The sequence below is a fragment of the Myotis davidii genome, unplaced genomic scaffold, assembly GCF_000327345.1.
Source record: "Myotis davidii unplaced genomic scaffold, ASM32734v1 scaffold174, whole genome shotgun sequence".
Classification (NCBI taxonomy): domain Eukaryota; kingdom Metazoa; phylum Chordata; class Mammalia; order Chiroptera; family Vespertilionidae; genus Myotis; species Myotis davidii.
In genome coordinates, this window is record NW_006289087.1 from 2,785,270 (window position 1) to 2,801,676 (window position 16,407).

Sequence of the window (16,407 nt, forward strand, 5' to 3'; positions counted from 1 at the left end):
GACGTTTCCCCGAGGTGCGGCCCGGGCGCCCCTCCGGTCACCGGCTCCCCCTTCGGAAAGGACCCGAGGGGCGGGAGCTGGCAGTGAACTTCGCCTCCCCCGCCAGCACTGACACTTCCTACACCTGCCCTCACGGGGGATATAGGTGGACAGGGGAAGTCACTGAGACTCCCCTTCTTCCCTCCTTCGGCTGCGACTCCTCTCATTCCCAGGAGACTCTCTCTGTGGGGAGACAATTAGAGCAGCAGCAACACTAGACAACTGAGCCAGAAATCCGACCACGTCCTAAGGAACCGCGCCATTATCACGCCCGCGCCAGTGGGCTCAGGGGTCCCGCGTTCGATGGTTTCGGGACTCATGGAAAGAAGAGGATCAGGAAGAAACGGGACAGGAAGCTGGAGAGGAAGCAGTTCTTGCAGATTTTAGAGGCATGTGTCCGGGTTGAGTGTCGAGTCCATTCAGAAGAACAACAGAGCAGGGACAACCGGGGAAATCCAGAATTACCCTTTATACCCCCTAACAGTGGTTCTCAACCTCCTGGCCCTTTAGATACAGTTCCTCATGCTGTGACCCAACCATAAAATTAGTTTCGTTGCTACTTCATCACTGTAATGTTGCTACTGTTATGAATCGTCATGTCAATATCTGATATGCAGGATGGTCTTAGGCGACCCCTGTGAAAGGGTCATTGGACCGCCAAAGGGGTCGCGACCCACAGGCTGAGAACCGCTGCAACCTTCTATTCCTAGCACAAGACTTGGTGCATATATTGGGCCATCAAAATGCTTTGTGCCTTTCAAACCAATGTTATTTTGCAACATTGCACCCTTTTCTCTAGCCACTCGTATCTGTCTTCTCCCATCAACCCCCAAGCAGGCACTGTAACCTGTAGCACATCTGTGTCCCCCAACCCTGGGCTAGAACAGCGCTCTGTGCATACCTGTAAGTAAAGGGAATAAAGAATCCCTCCCACATAGGGAGACGGTGAAACTGTGGAAGGGATGATGATGTATTCTGATCATCAGATGTGAATTCTGAGCCTCCCTTAATCGCTGGAAATTTCATTATTCTGCCTCACAGGTCACACCTTCACGCGGACCTGCTGCCACCTACCACAATGACCATGGAGGAAACTGAAAAGCGGTTTGGTTTTCCTCCAGCCTTCCCATCCGGTGGCCTTCCTCCTGAATTCCTTAGGTATTCGACATCTTTATACTGGACCCCTGGTCATCCAAATGAGAAGCAGGTAGGGGTGACGCCTACAAAATGCCAGGCACTGTGCTAGACACTGTCTGTGATCAACTCATGTTGTCCTGACAACGATCGGAGTAGGTATTATCTGCTTTGTGAAGACGAGGAAGCTGATATTCAAAGTTTAGTAATTTACCCACGCTTCTAAATCAGGGGTGGGGAACCCTTTTTCTACCAAAGGCCATTTGGATATTTGTAACATCATTCGTGGGCCATACAAAATGATTACCTTAAAAATTAGCCCGAAATACTTGGTCAAACATTTAATTCACTCACCCCTAATGCGTGGGCAGGGCCAGACCAAATGATTTCTCGGACCTTACACGGCCTGAGGGCTAGGTGTCCCCCACCCCTGTTATCTACATGATGTATCTGGGATTTGAAACCAGATCATCCTGGCTCAAAACCCATGCATTTTACAGAACAAAAAAACCTCCTCTTTCCTACACAAGTTTTGAAATAACAGAACCGGGAGGAAAAGTATTTTTGTAGGGGAGGATACTTTCTCTGTAGCTTCAAATAATTTGCCAAGAAAAACCACCCCATTTCAACAAACACCACCACAAGGGGGAGCTATGACCTAAAAAGCATAGGTAAAATAGATTAAATATCTCATTTGGGTCATGACTTCCTTTAGGAAGATACATCTGAATAAATATTTTACCATAAGTGACTCTTTCTGAGAAACAAATCTGACCATACCCCTTTTCTGCTAAAAACTCAAAAGGACCGACCCCCATCCCTAACAGCCTAACACACCAAGATATACAACTTCCTTTATGCCTGACCATGACTCTGCATTTGAACGACACACAAAGCTTCCTTGGCTCCCCCAAATAAACTTTTCTTTATGCCTCCACCTGCTTGAACATGTTATTTCTTCTGACTGCACACTGCCCTGTCTCTCCTCCACACTCCCCCAGCCCCTCCCCCAGCCCTGCTGTCCTTCTATTCAACAACAAACTACACATCAAACTCCCACTGGCCCTTCAGCTCTGCCCCAAACGTATCTCAGCCTGCTTCTGACCTTCTCTGACCTTTCTCCCACCACAGCGAATCGATTTATTCAACACAGTGCTCACCACCAGGTAAACACTCTCTTTCGGCCTGTATGGAAGTGTGTTCAGGTGGATGTCTTTATCCCCTTGCCGTGTTTTACAGCGGTGCATATGCCCAGCTCGGGCACACAGAATTCCTAAGTGCTGCGCTGACCTAAGAGCCCATCAGAGTCATGTACCTGAGGCCCTCTTCAAAGAATCGGGAGTCATTTTCAGAAAAACACCTTAGCTTTCTCACCTCATGCTTGAAATCAACTTAAAAACTGTAATCATCAACATTCTATTTGAAGAAACCACGTCTGGCAAACTTACCGTCTTAGTCAAATAAACCATGACAGGCGTGGCGCTAGCTGGCTCTTCGACACGTATTTCTAGTTGCTCTTTTCCATCAACAAAATAGTCAGGAGTGCTTTCGGTTACAAATATCCCTAAAGTTGAGGTGGGGAAAGGAATATTTTATTGTATGCTTTAGAATAAGAATTGTTTCCCTTCACTTACAATATTTACGAGTGCCCACTATATAGTAGTCACTGTGACGGGATCTGTGGCTGTTAAAGACGATTATATAGAGAGGAAATCCCAGAATTCCCACTGGGGCCAGCAAAGCCTTCAGTTATAAAGGAACATAGCTCCGCCCTCGCTGGTGTGGCTCAGTTGGTTGGGATTAATCCTGGGCACCTAAAGGTTGCCGGTTCGATTCCCAGACAGAGCACATGCCTGGGTTGTGGGCTCAATTCCCGATATTTTGCTCTCTCCCTCTCCCTTCCTCTCTCTCTCAAAAATGTTGTTTTAAAACAACTTTCTCAGTTCAGATGAAGTGAGTTGCTCTCCCACTAGACGTTCGCTGTGCTCTGTGGTCCAGTTACTGCTCACAAGTGTCCGCTCCACTGGACATCCCGCCCTGCTACATTCTGTACTGTTTCCTGAACTCATACAGTATAACGATATATGGACATAAGTATATATGGACATAAATATATGGACATAAATACCCCGTCCCTGTGTTTTTTTTATATATATATTTTATATATATATATAATTGATTTTTACAGAGAGGAAGGAAGAGGGATAGAAAACTAGAAACATCGATGAGAGAGAAACATTGATCAGCTGCCTCCTGCACACCCCCAACCAGGGAGGTGCCCGCACCCAAGGTGCATGCCCTTGACCAGAATCGAACCTGGGACCTTTTAGTCCAAAGGCTCTATCCACTGAGCCAAACCAGTTGGGGCCCTTCCCTGTTTTAAAAAAAGTGTTTTTTACCATGTCCAGGTAGCATATCAACAAAAGAACTGAGCTACACTGTGTTCTGCTTCGGGGGAGGTGGAGTGTGGAATGGGGGTGAAACACTGCATTTGTGAGTTTTGGAGCAGCAGTTCTCAAACTTTCAACCAATCAGAATTTCCTGGAGGGCTCATTAAACTCTGATTGCTGGTTTCCACCCTGAAAGTGTCTGCTGCTGATGATCTGGTTGAAACTGTTTTAGAGCCTAAGGCTTTTAAAGTACACTTTAGTTTAAAATGATTTGCCTAAGCTAATGCTAGCAGTCATTGGTGTGTGGGTTACTTACAGTCTCCGGCCTGTGTCCTATGATTGATCTCATGTGTCTTAGCTCCTGCTTCTGTTGGTTCTAGGATTTCTTACTTTCAGAATGTGTTCATACCTGTATTACTTTCCCCTCTGTTTCCGATCTTTAATAACAAACTTCCCAGAAGCTCTTCTTTATGACCTGCCTCTACTTGGTAGAGAAAAATTAGCAAGCTTTACCTGGGTGTTCATCTTTCTCAGTATTTGGCTTCTGTGGCACTTCTAAGACACCCACGTGACTAGTCACGGGTTGATCTGAATGGCCAGCCTCCTCAGGAATCTGCATTTTGAGATCTTCTATGTTCTCTTGTGGGAAATTATCTTCCAGCGGTGGCTGTATCACTATGGGAAGAATGCATTGTGCCGGCAAAGCTTGCTGACTCCCCCTGAACCCCTCCCTCTGAGCAGCACCCCATCACAGCCCTGGGGCAACCCCCTCTGTCCTCCAAGTGCCGGCAGCTCATGGAGCACAAGTGGGCAGGAAATTAAGAGTTTCAAATGATTTGATCTCACTTCAAAGATAGCTAATCTACATAGTAAAATGTACAAAGAAACGCTTCTTCCCAAGTAAATACATAATTAAATGTATTTACAGTAGGGACGTCAATAACCTAACGTCCTCTGGCCCACACAGATAAATGTGCAAGAGAATCCAGTCAAGAGCAAAACTAGGACATGTCTCTTCGACACAGAAATGACATGAACTCTCTCATACACAAGCACGCCTGTCTCAGAGCCAGCACAGAGCCAGCGTTACATATAAAGGCAGCTTGCTGAAGTGCCTTCCAATATTGTCAAAGCACCTCTAACGGTCAAAGAGAACCCATTTCCCTCCCTAAGAGGCTCAGGGCATAGCCCAATGTGTGACCACAACAGAGATGGGTTTCTTTCAAACCTCAGAATCTACCCTGAAAATTCCAGTTTTATGTTCTAACCCAATACGTATCTGCTTTCATGAAATGCAAAGGTAGTCAGTTCCTTTGCTTGGGGAAATTGGCATCTGGGGAGAAACATTGACCCTGTGCCTTCCTGTCAGCCTGGTTCTCTTCCACATACAGTCAGTTCAAATCCCTGAGTTTGAAAAGCATGTGGGGCAGAGATGAGGGCGGGGAAATCAGAGGCAGCTTTCGTCAGGACACTGGCTCAAGGCCAGTTCGACCACTATTTACTCGATGGCTTCTGTGTCAGCTGCTGTGTTAGACTTTCTCTGCATCCTCGCTCAGTGCTTGGCCAATCCGAATGCATGAGCCCCAGGGCCCAGTAGAATTGACCTGACCTTGGTGACTTCTCCCAAAAGGCAGAAAGAACATGACATCCACCAAAGATGCAAGCTGGGAAACGAAGACCCTCAGGCCAGTCAATCCTTGTTCCTACTGCAGTTATTTTATGATTGAGAAACTGTGTTCCCAAAAGCGCTTTCATAATTTCACTTGGAACTTGTACTTGGTTAACAGGTCTATTTTGTGCATCTTTTTCTCGTTTACATCTTTAACTTTTTAAAGTTTCCTTTCGAAAGCGCTACCATTCTCAACTGTTCTAAGGAGAAAACAGTAAGAAGTCCTTATCCGTGCCTGAAAAAAGGCAGGAAGGGACGTGTGGACGTCACTGCGCTGCCTCTTGCCTTTAGACATGCTGTCAGCGGTGGACAGGGCTTTACAAATAAGGTCTAAGGCCCTTCAGCGAACCCCCAACCCAACTGGACAAGGCCACAGGCGGATACTTACCTTCTGCTGGTCCCCCCCAGCCTCCCTCTGGAGGCTGTGTCGTTGCCAGTGGTCCAGTCTCCTCCCCTGTGGAGTGTGTGTACCTGACAAAATAGATCAGGTCCTGAACATCGTCTAGCACTGCAGCCTCTTCGAGAATGTTACGCTCTTTCATTCCCGAATCTCTCCATTCGGTCACAAGAGCATCGAGCATTTTCTCTGCTACGTTCAAAATCTGTGACTCAGACGCCCGGAAGACCTTATCCAGGACTTTCTCCACATTGTAGGGAAGGCTGTCCCGCTGTGCCGACTTCAGCTTTCGCGACATTTCTTGGAGCATGGCCTCCAGCTCGTGGACATCAAAGTACTGCTGGAACCGCTGCAGGGACTGCTGCTCCTTAAAGAAGCTGCTGATGATAGGCAGGTCCTCCCTGTGGGGGCTGTGCTCTGCGGTTGTGTGTGCAGCCCCGGGGACGTCGCCTTCACGTGCCTCAGCAGCAGCCCCCTGGCTCTGTGTGTCCATGGACCTCTCTGTGTCCTCCTGGCCCGCTTTCGAGAGCTCTCCCCCAGGCTTCTCTGCGAACCCCGAGGTCTTTGGGTGTTCCTTAGGGTGGTCTTCTTTAAGATAACCAGGGTCTTGACTCCGAAGTACTTCACCTGACTCCGGAGTCTGGTATTTTCTCTTGTCAGGAAAGTCACTCCCTTCAGATGGTCCCTGTGCTTTCTTACCTGCAGGAGGGCTTTCTTCTGTTTCTACCTCCGGGCCACCAGGTTCCTTGCCTAGCGTGCCTACCCCTCTGCCCTCAGTTTCATTTTTGCTTTCAGTTTCCAAAATATTACTAGTGTTTTCTTTGTTTTCTTCAGTGTCTACGTTAGTATTTATGGCGTCGAAAATTCCACTTCCAGAGACTTGTGGATTAACATCTAACTGCCTGTCCTGCATCCCAGGGCCTTTTTCTTTAGACTGTTTTGCACTTACAGCATTTTCGTCCTCCAGCAGTTCTTCAGCGCTGGAATCTTCCTCCTCTGCCTCTGGTTGTTCAGGATGGAAACCTGGTACTTCTGCGCTATCAGTCTGGCCTGCTGCTGCCGCTTCCGGAGTGCCTGGCTGTGGATGAACAAGCTCTTCACTGAAGGTGTCACCTGTGACCTCTTCCTCATTCAGCCTTGTCTTCCCCTTCACTTCCGTATTAACTGCAGCAGCCACATCTCCTCCCGGCTGCCCGGACAGGTTTCTTCCCAGAATGGAACCCTCATCTTCCAGTTCTGCTGACAAACCAATTTCATCGGGAGAGGAGAACCTAGGTTGATTTTGAGTTTTAAGAAGCTGTTCCTCTTTAAATTCCTCACTTGGATGCTCCGCTGCGGGCATGTGTTGTTCTGGTCCATTTCCGGAAACATCTATTCCCTTCTCCACACTGTCTCTGGATGCATTATGCTCATTATCTCCCAGGAGCCGTGTACCATCCATGGCTTCCTGTTTAATCTTTTCTTCCTTCATTTCATTCCCTGCAGCTCTATGTTTCCATGCATTCACTGAGCCACCTTCCGAAATCTGTTCTCCAGGCTTCTCTTCACGGGCCATTCCTTTTGAGATATGAACAGCTGCTCCTTTTAGGTCATTTTCTTTGTTATGAAAGGCTGATTTTAATATTTCTTTACCCTTTTCAGTAGCTGGCAAAGAGTTGAGGTTACTGCTTTGCATAGAACCAGGCAGAGTCCTGTCTTCTTTCTTTCCATCCTCCAATCCTTTCTTACCTTCCACCAGGTCCCTGTTGGACTCCTCAACTGTCCTCCCCTTTCCTTTAATATGAAGTTCTGTGTCCATTACTGGGTTTTTGTCATTATTTGTTTTAGGAACTACATCTTCTGCCTTTTCAGGGTCATTATCATCTGCTGCTGATTGTGGTTTCCCCCATTTGCTGTCTGGGATTAATCCATCCTCACCTTCCTCTTCTCCCTCTGAATCAGAACTCTCAAAATCCATACCTGTTTGCTCTGCACCCTCTGTGACAGCAGAGAAGACAGTATCCTCCAAAGATGTTAGCATACTTTTATCGCCCTTTTTGATGCCAAGGGGCTGAGTTACCTCCCCCTCATCCTCTTCACTTGAATTCTGCTCTTTATCGGTTGAATATTTCTCAACTTCAGATTCCACTGGCATTCTCAAATCCTCTCCATCTGTGAAGGTTAGTAATGGCAACTCATCAAAGTCTTCTTCATCCTCTTCCTCTTCGTCCTTCCCAACTACGTAGTACTCAGCATCTAATTCCTCATCAAAATCGTCTTCTAAGGAAGTAACGAGCCTGGTTGTCTCGTCATCAGACACAAGTACATCAGCAGTTGAGCCAAATTTGGTTTTCAAGTCCACGGTCATTTCTTTTTTCAAAAGTTTATAAGCATCCGTCTTCTGCTCACTGGAGAGCTGAGAGCTATTGCTGGCTGAGTTGTTTTCGCTGGCTGACGCGTTTAAGTTATCTCGAAGCATTTCTTCCAGCGGTTCCAATGAGGATTGTTCTCCCTGAGGGTGATTTCTTGGACTGTTCACAGGGGGGTGGTTCTTCGGAGCCTCAGGACGGTCCTGGAGTTCCTTGGTGCTTTCTGAGAAAACACTTTCTCTTTCTTCTGAGGTAGCTTGTACTGAGTCAGGTTCAGGGTCACTTTCTTCAGGTACTTCAGGAGGCTCTTCCACAGGCTGAGAGGTTTTCTCTAGAGCTTTCTCAGAATCTCTAGTTGCAGGATTGTGCAAATCCAAAAATCCTAGAAGTTCTTCTACATTGTAGTTATCAAAAGTGTCTCTTCCCCCATCAAAGCAAACAAAATCTGTCTCCTGGAAGGGAAAGGAAAACATTAGTGTGTCTGTAGCCGTGTGTCACAAGAGCAAACTCTCAGCCTTGCCAATGACAGAGATAGCCTCAAGGTCATGTTTGGCTTAGGGGGCTTTTGTACCAGCCTCGGGCAATGACTGTTCCTCGGTAGCTGGGAGACAGGAGGCCGGAACCCACTTTTCCCTGGCTTTCTGCTTCCCCAAGGAAATACTTTCACATGAATAATACTACGGGCTTCCCTTCACTCTCTCTTCCCCAGGGAAGGGATGACTCAGGCAGGTGGTGAGTTTGTCCTGCACCATCCCTGTTTTCTGTTTGGGACCAGCTGGAAGGAGCACGCATCCTCCCTCTTCTGAGCTGTCAGTTAGAGGGACATCTCCCCTGGGAATAACCAACCCACCACCCCCTACCCCTTCCTGAGCTCTGCCTCTGGCTGCGTTAGCCTGTCTTATTCTAAACTGCAATGTTCGAAAGCCCCTTATTTCTGCATACTGGAGGCATGTTTGCCAAAAAGCTCCAGCAATAAATAATGATGACAATTTAGCCTCCGTCTGCCTGACTCCTGGGTCTCTCAATGTGTTCTGAGCACAAAAGGTGAAAAGTGAGGTGTCAGTGATTGGGTCCCCCAACTTCCAACATTGATACCTGATGTCCTGGGAATTCACCACGTAATAATGTGTCTAGCTTCTCTGCATCTGGCTTTCCAAGCTGACCCTCTCTGCTGACCCAGCCAGAACCTGGCAGAATCCCCTTGCTGTCGGTTGGCTGAGTCTACACGGATTTTGGCTCTTATTTTCCTTAGATTGGGTAAGATAAATCAGCTCAAGACGTATCTTATTGAAATACAGGTGCACAGGAAGTAAAAATGTAAAGGAACAGAGAACGGTGTCGAGGGGGTTCCCACCTAATTATTACCTCAAGGATAACTTGAAAACAAGTAAGGGATATACTCTAAATCAGGATTCTTGGTGTCATTAAAATCTGCTTTCAGGACTCTCAGTAATCCTATATTCTTCCTTTCCTCCCTTAAAAACCCTATGGACATTAAAGGGGCCACAAAGGGAAAAGTTAAAAAAATCAACAAAGATAATTTTCTTCTCCTAACTAAACTTTCACATCACTCTGGGGAGGCCTGACCAATATGGTGAGGATAAATTATATTTCCTTTTTTCATCGCATGCATTTCTAAGCCATTTGCCTAACTGAGGGAAGCATGCAAAGGTTGGTGCAAGAAGGCAGATTCCCAAACAAGTGAGGTCCCCGTGACCAAGGAACTGCTGTCTCCCACTTACCCTGAAGTCTCTTCATTTGGAGTGAGGCCAAACAGGCAACAAGGCTGATTTTATGACCCGTGGGATCATCAGGAGTTTTTAAGAATAGCGATGGCTCTAAAACGTCACCCACTCTGCCACTCTCATCTGAGAGCTGCTGTTGGGCCAGCAGCAGCAACTCCAAAGAGCTGCTCAAAGACTTCTGCCTGAAGGTGGGCATCAATTATTATACATTTTAAAACTGCAGAAATAATCAGCAGAATGGGGATCTCAGAACACAAAATCCCTGTCTTGACAAAGCTATTTTAAGTCAGTGCTCCCTAGAGGAGTGATTTATAGAATGGTGCCATCGGTACCATGTCGACTTGTGACAGGACTGCATCTGAAACTTGCACGTTCCCTTTTCCAAATCTAAAATACAACTATAATCCCTTAAATCACTGACAGGTCAATGATAAGAAAATCCCTGTAAATCTGCATTTCTGACCTAGTACATAAATTAGGGTTTGATCAATTTAACCTGATTTCTATCTACGTAAACCATCTAATAGCTATTCCTTTTGCTTATAAAAAGAATTATCTCATTTTAATAACTAAATGCAAAGAAACTGAATTCTTAACTTTTTTTCAAATAAAATAACAAAGAAAAACCCTGTATGAGAGTACACAGCCTGTATAAGATGTGCTTCAATGAAGATAACTATCAGATTATAAGTCTCCCAGATATTCTTTTCAAATTTTTCTTTTTTTTCTATTTTTAAAGGAAACCTGATTCTAAATTAAAATCTGAAACACAAACATTAACTTTCTTTTTTTCCCCCCAATACACATTCAAAGACTTTAAAAAATACAGCAGGTCCTTGAATAACATCTTGTTCAGTGTCATTTCATTATCATGTTGTGAGATGCCAAAGAAACGTAACTCTTGCTTATATCAATTAGCCTATGATAAAACGGGCTTTGTTTTATGTCATTTTGCTTAAAGTCAAAGAACCCATAGAGGACATTAAGTGAGTACTTAATGTAGTTAACAACTGATGAAATTGTAAGCCAAATATAGTGTGTCCCAAAATTCATGCAAGATTTGCAATTCAATTCAATTGCAAATCTTGCGTGACTTTTGGGACACCCTATATAATGGAGAATCCCACCCCCCCCCCAAAAAAAAAATCCACAACTTACATCTGCTGGAATTTGTAGCTCTTCTTTCGTGTATTTATGGACTACCTGAAGTAAATCCTTTGGAAAATATCCAAAAATACGTCCAACCTATGTAAAAAGAATGGGCAAAAGAAAAGCTATCAATCAAAATTCTGTACAAGAAATATAAATGAGAGACATGTAAATGAGAGGAAATATACAAATGGACAGGCAGATATAACCACAGAAATACACAGTCACTATGATTAGAGATTTTTAATCCAGTTAAAATTAAGTATATAATATTGCAAAGCCAACTTTTCCAAAACCACTTATGTTTTCTTTCAATACTCAGCTTAATGCTAAACACAGGGCACATAAAGTTAGGTTTTGAAGTAGATAAAAGATCTGCACAAGAAAAGATTGTTGTATATTATGTGATTAAAACTATGCAAATCAAAGCTGATTGGAAACACAATTCCTTATAACCTCTAGCAAGAATTTACCTGTACGTTTCATAGCACTGCTCACAAACCAATACTATGTCTCTCTTAACCCCTTCCCCGGCAGAAACGTGTATACACGTTTTCACAAAATGTTCTTTTTCAGTCGTCGACGAGTATACTAAGAAAATATGGTAAAAAAATATGGTTTATAGGAAGACGAGTTACAAACTGTTTTCATAACCAGCATCAAAAATACTATATAGAACCAAAATAAAAAAATTAGTCTGAAAAAGAAACGTTTTTAACAAAAAAATTGTTGGGGAAGGGGTTAATCCAATAAACACCAGTCATAAAAATTAATAAGTAAAAAATATAAAATTTCTGAAATGTATTGATCAACACAACAAAAGGCGAACAAATATTTGATATTTATGGGTTGTACTAGCTTTTTCAAAAAGCTAGATTTTCCAAGTATTTGGGGAGAACATAAAATTCATACTAATCTACACATCAGCTTTAGTTTTATGCAGAGTAAACCTCTGTAGAAGATGATCCCACTTATCTACAGCACTAGCAGCTAAGGTTATACTAGGAAGCATGTCCTCTTGGGAAACATACACTGCCTGTTACTAGCTGCAGTCTGAAAGAGAGTGTTAGATCTCTTCCCAGTCATCCCAGAAGGAGACTGATAGAAGGATCAAATGCACAAAAAGAAAACAAAAGGCTATCTTATCGCTAACTCCTAAAATATCCTCATTATGAGTGCTCTTGTTTTATCTGGCAACTACCTGAGAGCCGGTGTTGGTGGTAGAGCAGTGCCTTGGAGATTAGATAAGCCAGGGCAATTAAAAACTGCCACATTGGCAGTTGAAGGCTGAAATTCTAAGAAACCAAAAAAGACGGTAGGATGAAAACTAAGAAATAGAAAGAAGAATAATTTGAAAGCCATGGAGAGATAGTTTTAATTTCATAAAGTGTAAGGGCCACAAAATGAGAGAGGAAAGTGAGGGAAAAGATCCTTTTCTCCTCAGGAAAATTTTATTTAGAGAGAATGTGGAAAAGGGGAAAAAATCAGATCTGTAGAGAAAGGAAATACATTTATCTTTGTGTCATCTTTGCTATATAAAACTTTATTTTTATACTGGGTGAGGTCCCCTTTCTTATGACCTGACCCCTCCCCAATGTGTTGCAGAATCATGGGCCCTCATAACTAGAAATAATTTTTATATCTAATTGGCTTCCAACTATCATCCCTGCCAGGGAACTGCTACTGATTTGATTTGGAGGTTGGGGGAGGGGGGGGAGGGAGGAAGCAAAATATTTTTTCAAGAGAACAAATTCTGCATAGCTACTATGCGGACAAATGTCAATGCCACCGCCCTGAAAGGAAATATTCAAAAGGAAGATGGGCCCTTCCATTTCAGAGCTTTTGATTTCATACGAGCTAAGACAGTACACACACTAACTGCAATGCAAAGCAGAAAAAGCGGTCCCACAAGCAGTGCAAACAGTGTCCCCAAAACAATTAGCAGACGGCAAAGACCCTGCTGGCCGGGTGCAGAGGGCAGTGTTTCCCACAAAAGGCAGGATGAGAGTTGGGCCCAGAAAGAAGGCAGGCTTCCTAGACGCGAGTCAGGTGGTGAACAAGAGTGTGAAGGTAGAAAAATGCAAGTTGAGGTCACTTATCCAAAGGCTCACACTTGACCACCAGATTAAAAATGCAGCGTAGGGACATGGAAAAAACCCTCCCAGAATAAAGATTACTAAGAAATCCCATGTGCTAGACTTGAAAGAAACAATAGATTCTTCTTTGTCGCAAATGATCCAACTGGGATTCTGCCTAAATGCAAGGACTGTCCCTGCCTAGTGGCCTTTGAAGGTTCCTCCCTGGGAATTGGGAACACCGACAAAATCAACCTGCTTTTCCCGATGGAGGATTCTCAAGCCTTATTTTCTGTTGTTTGTTTGGTGTTTTATTGAGATCGAAAGCTTTCACAGTTGGGACTGGATATTTCTCGAAGTTTGGACAACCCCAAGGACATCCAGGACTGTTGCTACTTTCAATAAATACAGAGTCCACACATCACACTTTTTAAGAAGGACAATAACTCATAAGCCTCCCAATCAGCTCACTCCCAGGGAATCTCTTCATTCAAAACATCACAGCATGATGCACTCACTGACTACCATGTCTGTTATCAGGACAACCACGGAACTGGGTGGAATGGAGCTGTTGGGGGGACTACTGGCAACAAGTGTCAAAAAGCAGGAAGAGGATGACCCAGAAGTTGCCAATAAACCAAACAAGAAGGCACACGGTGACAATGACATTTTGGTTTTTCAACAGACTAAGAACAGCACACATGATTAGGTAACTGTTCCCAGAGCTGCCAGTCTTTCAAATATTCATAATTTAGTAAAAAAGAAATGCACACAAGACCAGCTTTCCTCGGGAATGCCCGAAACCCTATCTCGCACATAGCTTACAGGAATAAGTCTCAAACCCATGAGTCCTTTCGTTTTAAAGCTACGGAATTTCAGGCTGCGCCATTTCCACCTTTGCTGTGTATGGAGCACGCATGGCCGAGAAGGCCTAGAACGTGATGCTGAGGAGCAGTCGCTGGAAGCAGTTCAGTTCTATTTAGGAAATCTCTGCCGAGCCCCTACTCTGTGCCAAGCCTGCTGCCTGCTGGGGACACACAGCGGAGGACAGGGAAACGCCATCCAGGACCCCAAGGAAACAGTTACTTAAATTCACATTGCTAAACGAGCCCATACAACCTCAGAAAAGAAAGCATGTCATTTCCCCATCTTCTTCCTGGCAGAATTTGCACGTGGCTCACCAAGACTGTAGGTTCTAAGTTGCAATCCTTTTCTTTTTCCTGAATAAATCTCTTTTGGTGATGAAAAAGGAAAAGAACAGAAACGATGTCAAATTTTTACTTACAGTTCCAGCCCAAACTTCCGGCGAGGTCCCCGCCAGTTTATAGTAGACATGGACATGGTCTCCTTTTTTAAAATTCACAAAACGGCAATCTGGGCCGGTAAAGTCTTCCAGAGCCTCAGCCCGGTACATCAACACTGTATGTAGAGAGAGCAAAGAAATAACCAGAGATCACCATTCGACTTGCACAGCCCATATTGATGGATCAGGAAATACAGGAACCCACTGCAAACAACTTTCTCCGGTACTGTCTGCAATCGATCACTTTCAAGTCACATGCTCCAAGCATCTAAAATCTTTAGAGCTTTATCATGATACATCAGGACATCGCCTGTAAGTAGACAGGGCAGAGGGAAACTCACTGGTTTTCTTTATGGGAAATGCTGAGAAACAAAAACCAATGTGTCCATCACCAAAGGCCGGTCTCACCACTGGGGAGAGTACCCAGGAACCCCCAGGGGGTCAATTAACTTGAACTAACCACGAAAAGGCACTATTTTTAAGTGGCTCTAACTGCTACCACCCAGCAGTAAACACTGTCAGTTTCATTTGTGGCCAAGTTGTTCTTTCCTTATAATACCTACGAAAATCAATGGGAAAGGATGTCACACCCTATGTGACAGATCCAATCACATTACAAGGTAATGTTTCCTGAAGGTAAAGAATGTTTGCTGGAGCCAACATCAAGAAGGTTTCAGAACCAAGTTAAAATAGCCTTATTTACCTGTTGCTATAAACAAAACCAAAAGTGGACATCACCTGTGGCAGAGATTAAGCAAAACTTGTGAATACTGTTCAGTAGTTGCCTTCAGTCTTAAAATGCAGGACTTAAATCGCACCCGATCTAGAAACTGGTGGAAGTATTTTTCTTTTTGTTGTCCAAATACACAGTTTCGCATATAAGATGAAATGGACAATAAATGCAATTAAGTAGCAGGAGAAAAGGAGGATGAAATGGAAGTAATACTTTTCCACAGGGCAATTAGCAATAAATCCATGAAAATGTATCTGTATGTATTAGAGGGACAAACATAAAGAGGGTTATTTGGATTTTGAAGCTAAGAATCTCATTAATACATGCCATCAACCTAATTCAGATATAACTGGGTGAGAGGCCAGACGGAAGGTGACAGGCAATTTAAGACTAGGGACTCTAGACAATTGGAAATAGCAACGTTTCTCTCGGTCCCCTCAACAGGTCATTGTGGGTTTCTCATCATAATGGGGTGACACCATAATGCAGGCTGTAGAACAGCTATCTGAAAGCACATGGGTACAACACGGCCCCTACCCTGCCTCAGCTGCTTCCTGCTGCGCTTGGTGACATCTGGTTGGACACATGCCATGTGACCACTTACAGGCCCTTCCAATACCTCATCTCCTACTGAGAAAGCATCACCAAGTGATTCTCCAGGCAGCGGGTTTTGAGGAACTCAGGTGGGATTGCGCTTGGAAGCACAGAAGAGGGGCTGTTCATCACAGCCAGCCCCGCTTGCTAATAACCCGGCTTTGCTCAGAGAGAAAACTACAGGAAAAACCGTGCAACTGCGCTGCTTTTGTAGCGTTTATTTACATGGGCCCCAGCGTTACCTCCAGGAATGGCGCTCCAGGGATACAAACTCCAAATGATGAAACTGCTTTTTGAATAACGCCACTCTGCATAGAAGCAGCTACCCTGTAGGCCGATGGCCTTTCCAGAAAGATCGTTTTCTATTCCTTCTGAGGACTATTTAGGAACCGCCTTTTTGGAAGCGGTTATTCGTAAGTTAAGGCTATTTGAGACCGGCTGGGCGACTGCAAGACTGATCCTGGTTCAGCAAACACGTAGCCTCAGAGATCCCAACAACGCAAGGGGCTAAGGCTAAAGCTGGCTGGGTTTATGCAACCCTCGGAGTACTGAACATAGTACCACTGTTACTGTAATAGTCCTCGCCATCGGAGAATGAAGATCTCTACCCATCGCACCCTCCCCCCGCCCCCACCAATCTGAGGCAGGAGAACAGTTCCGCTTCCTGCACCGAGACGAGGAGGCTGTGGGGGTCCCAGTTGGCCGAGGCAGATCCTCCGACACTTTCAGAGCCAAAGACTGTGGCCTCGCCGGCGCCCTCCCCGCCCGGCTGCCGCAAGACTTCCAGCACCGAAATGACAGGACCGAGGCAGAGCGGGATGGAGAGCCTGG

General features: G+C 44.8%; 1 protein-coding gene across 1 annotated transcript in view; it reads right to left on the reverse strand.

The window, feature by feature from the left end:
- The window catches only part of MIA3 (melanoma inhibitory activity family member 3), a 31,579-nt gene extending 17,197 nt beyond the window's left edge, over positions 1-14,382 (reverse strand). Inside the window, exons 1-5 of the mRNA XM_015562342.1 lie at positions 14,232-14,382; positions 10,881-10,967; positions 5,621-8,429; positions 4,077-4,238; positions 2,622-2,737 (exon numbers count right to left, since the gene is read on the reverse strand). Of these exons, the coding sequence (XP_015417828.1) occupies positions 2,622-2,737; positions 4,077-4,238; positions 5,621-8,429; positions 10,881-10,967; positions 14,232-14,360 (3,303 nt within the window). The 5' untranslated portion in view covers positions 14,361-14,382. The remainder of the gene's footprint in view (positions 1-2,621; positions 2,738-4,076; positions 4,239-5,620; positions 8,430-10,880; positions 10,968-14,231) is intronic.
- Positions 14,383-16,407: the final 2,025 nt, after the last annotated feature.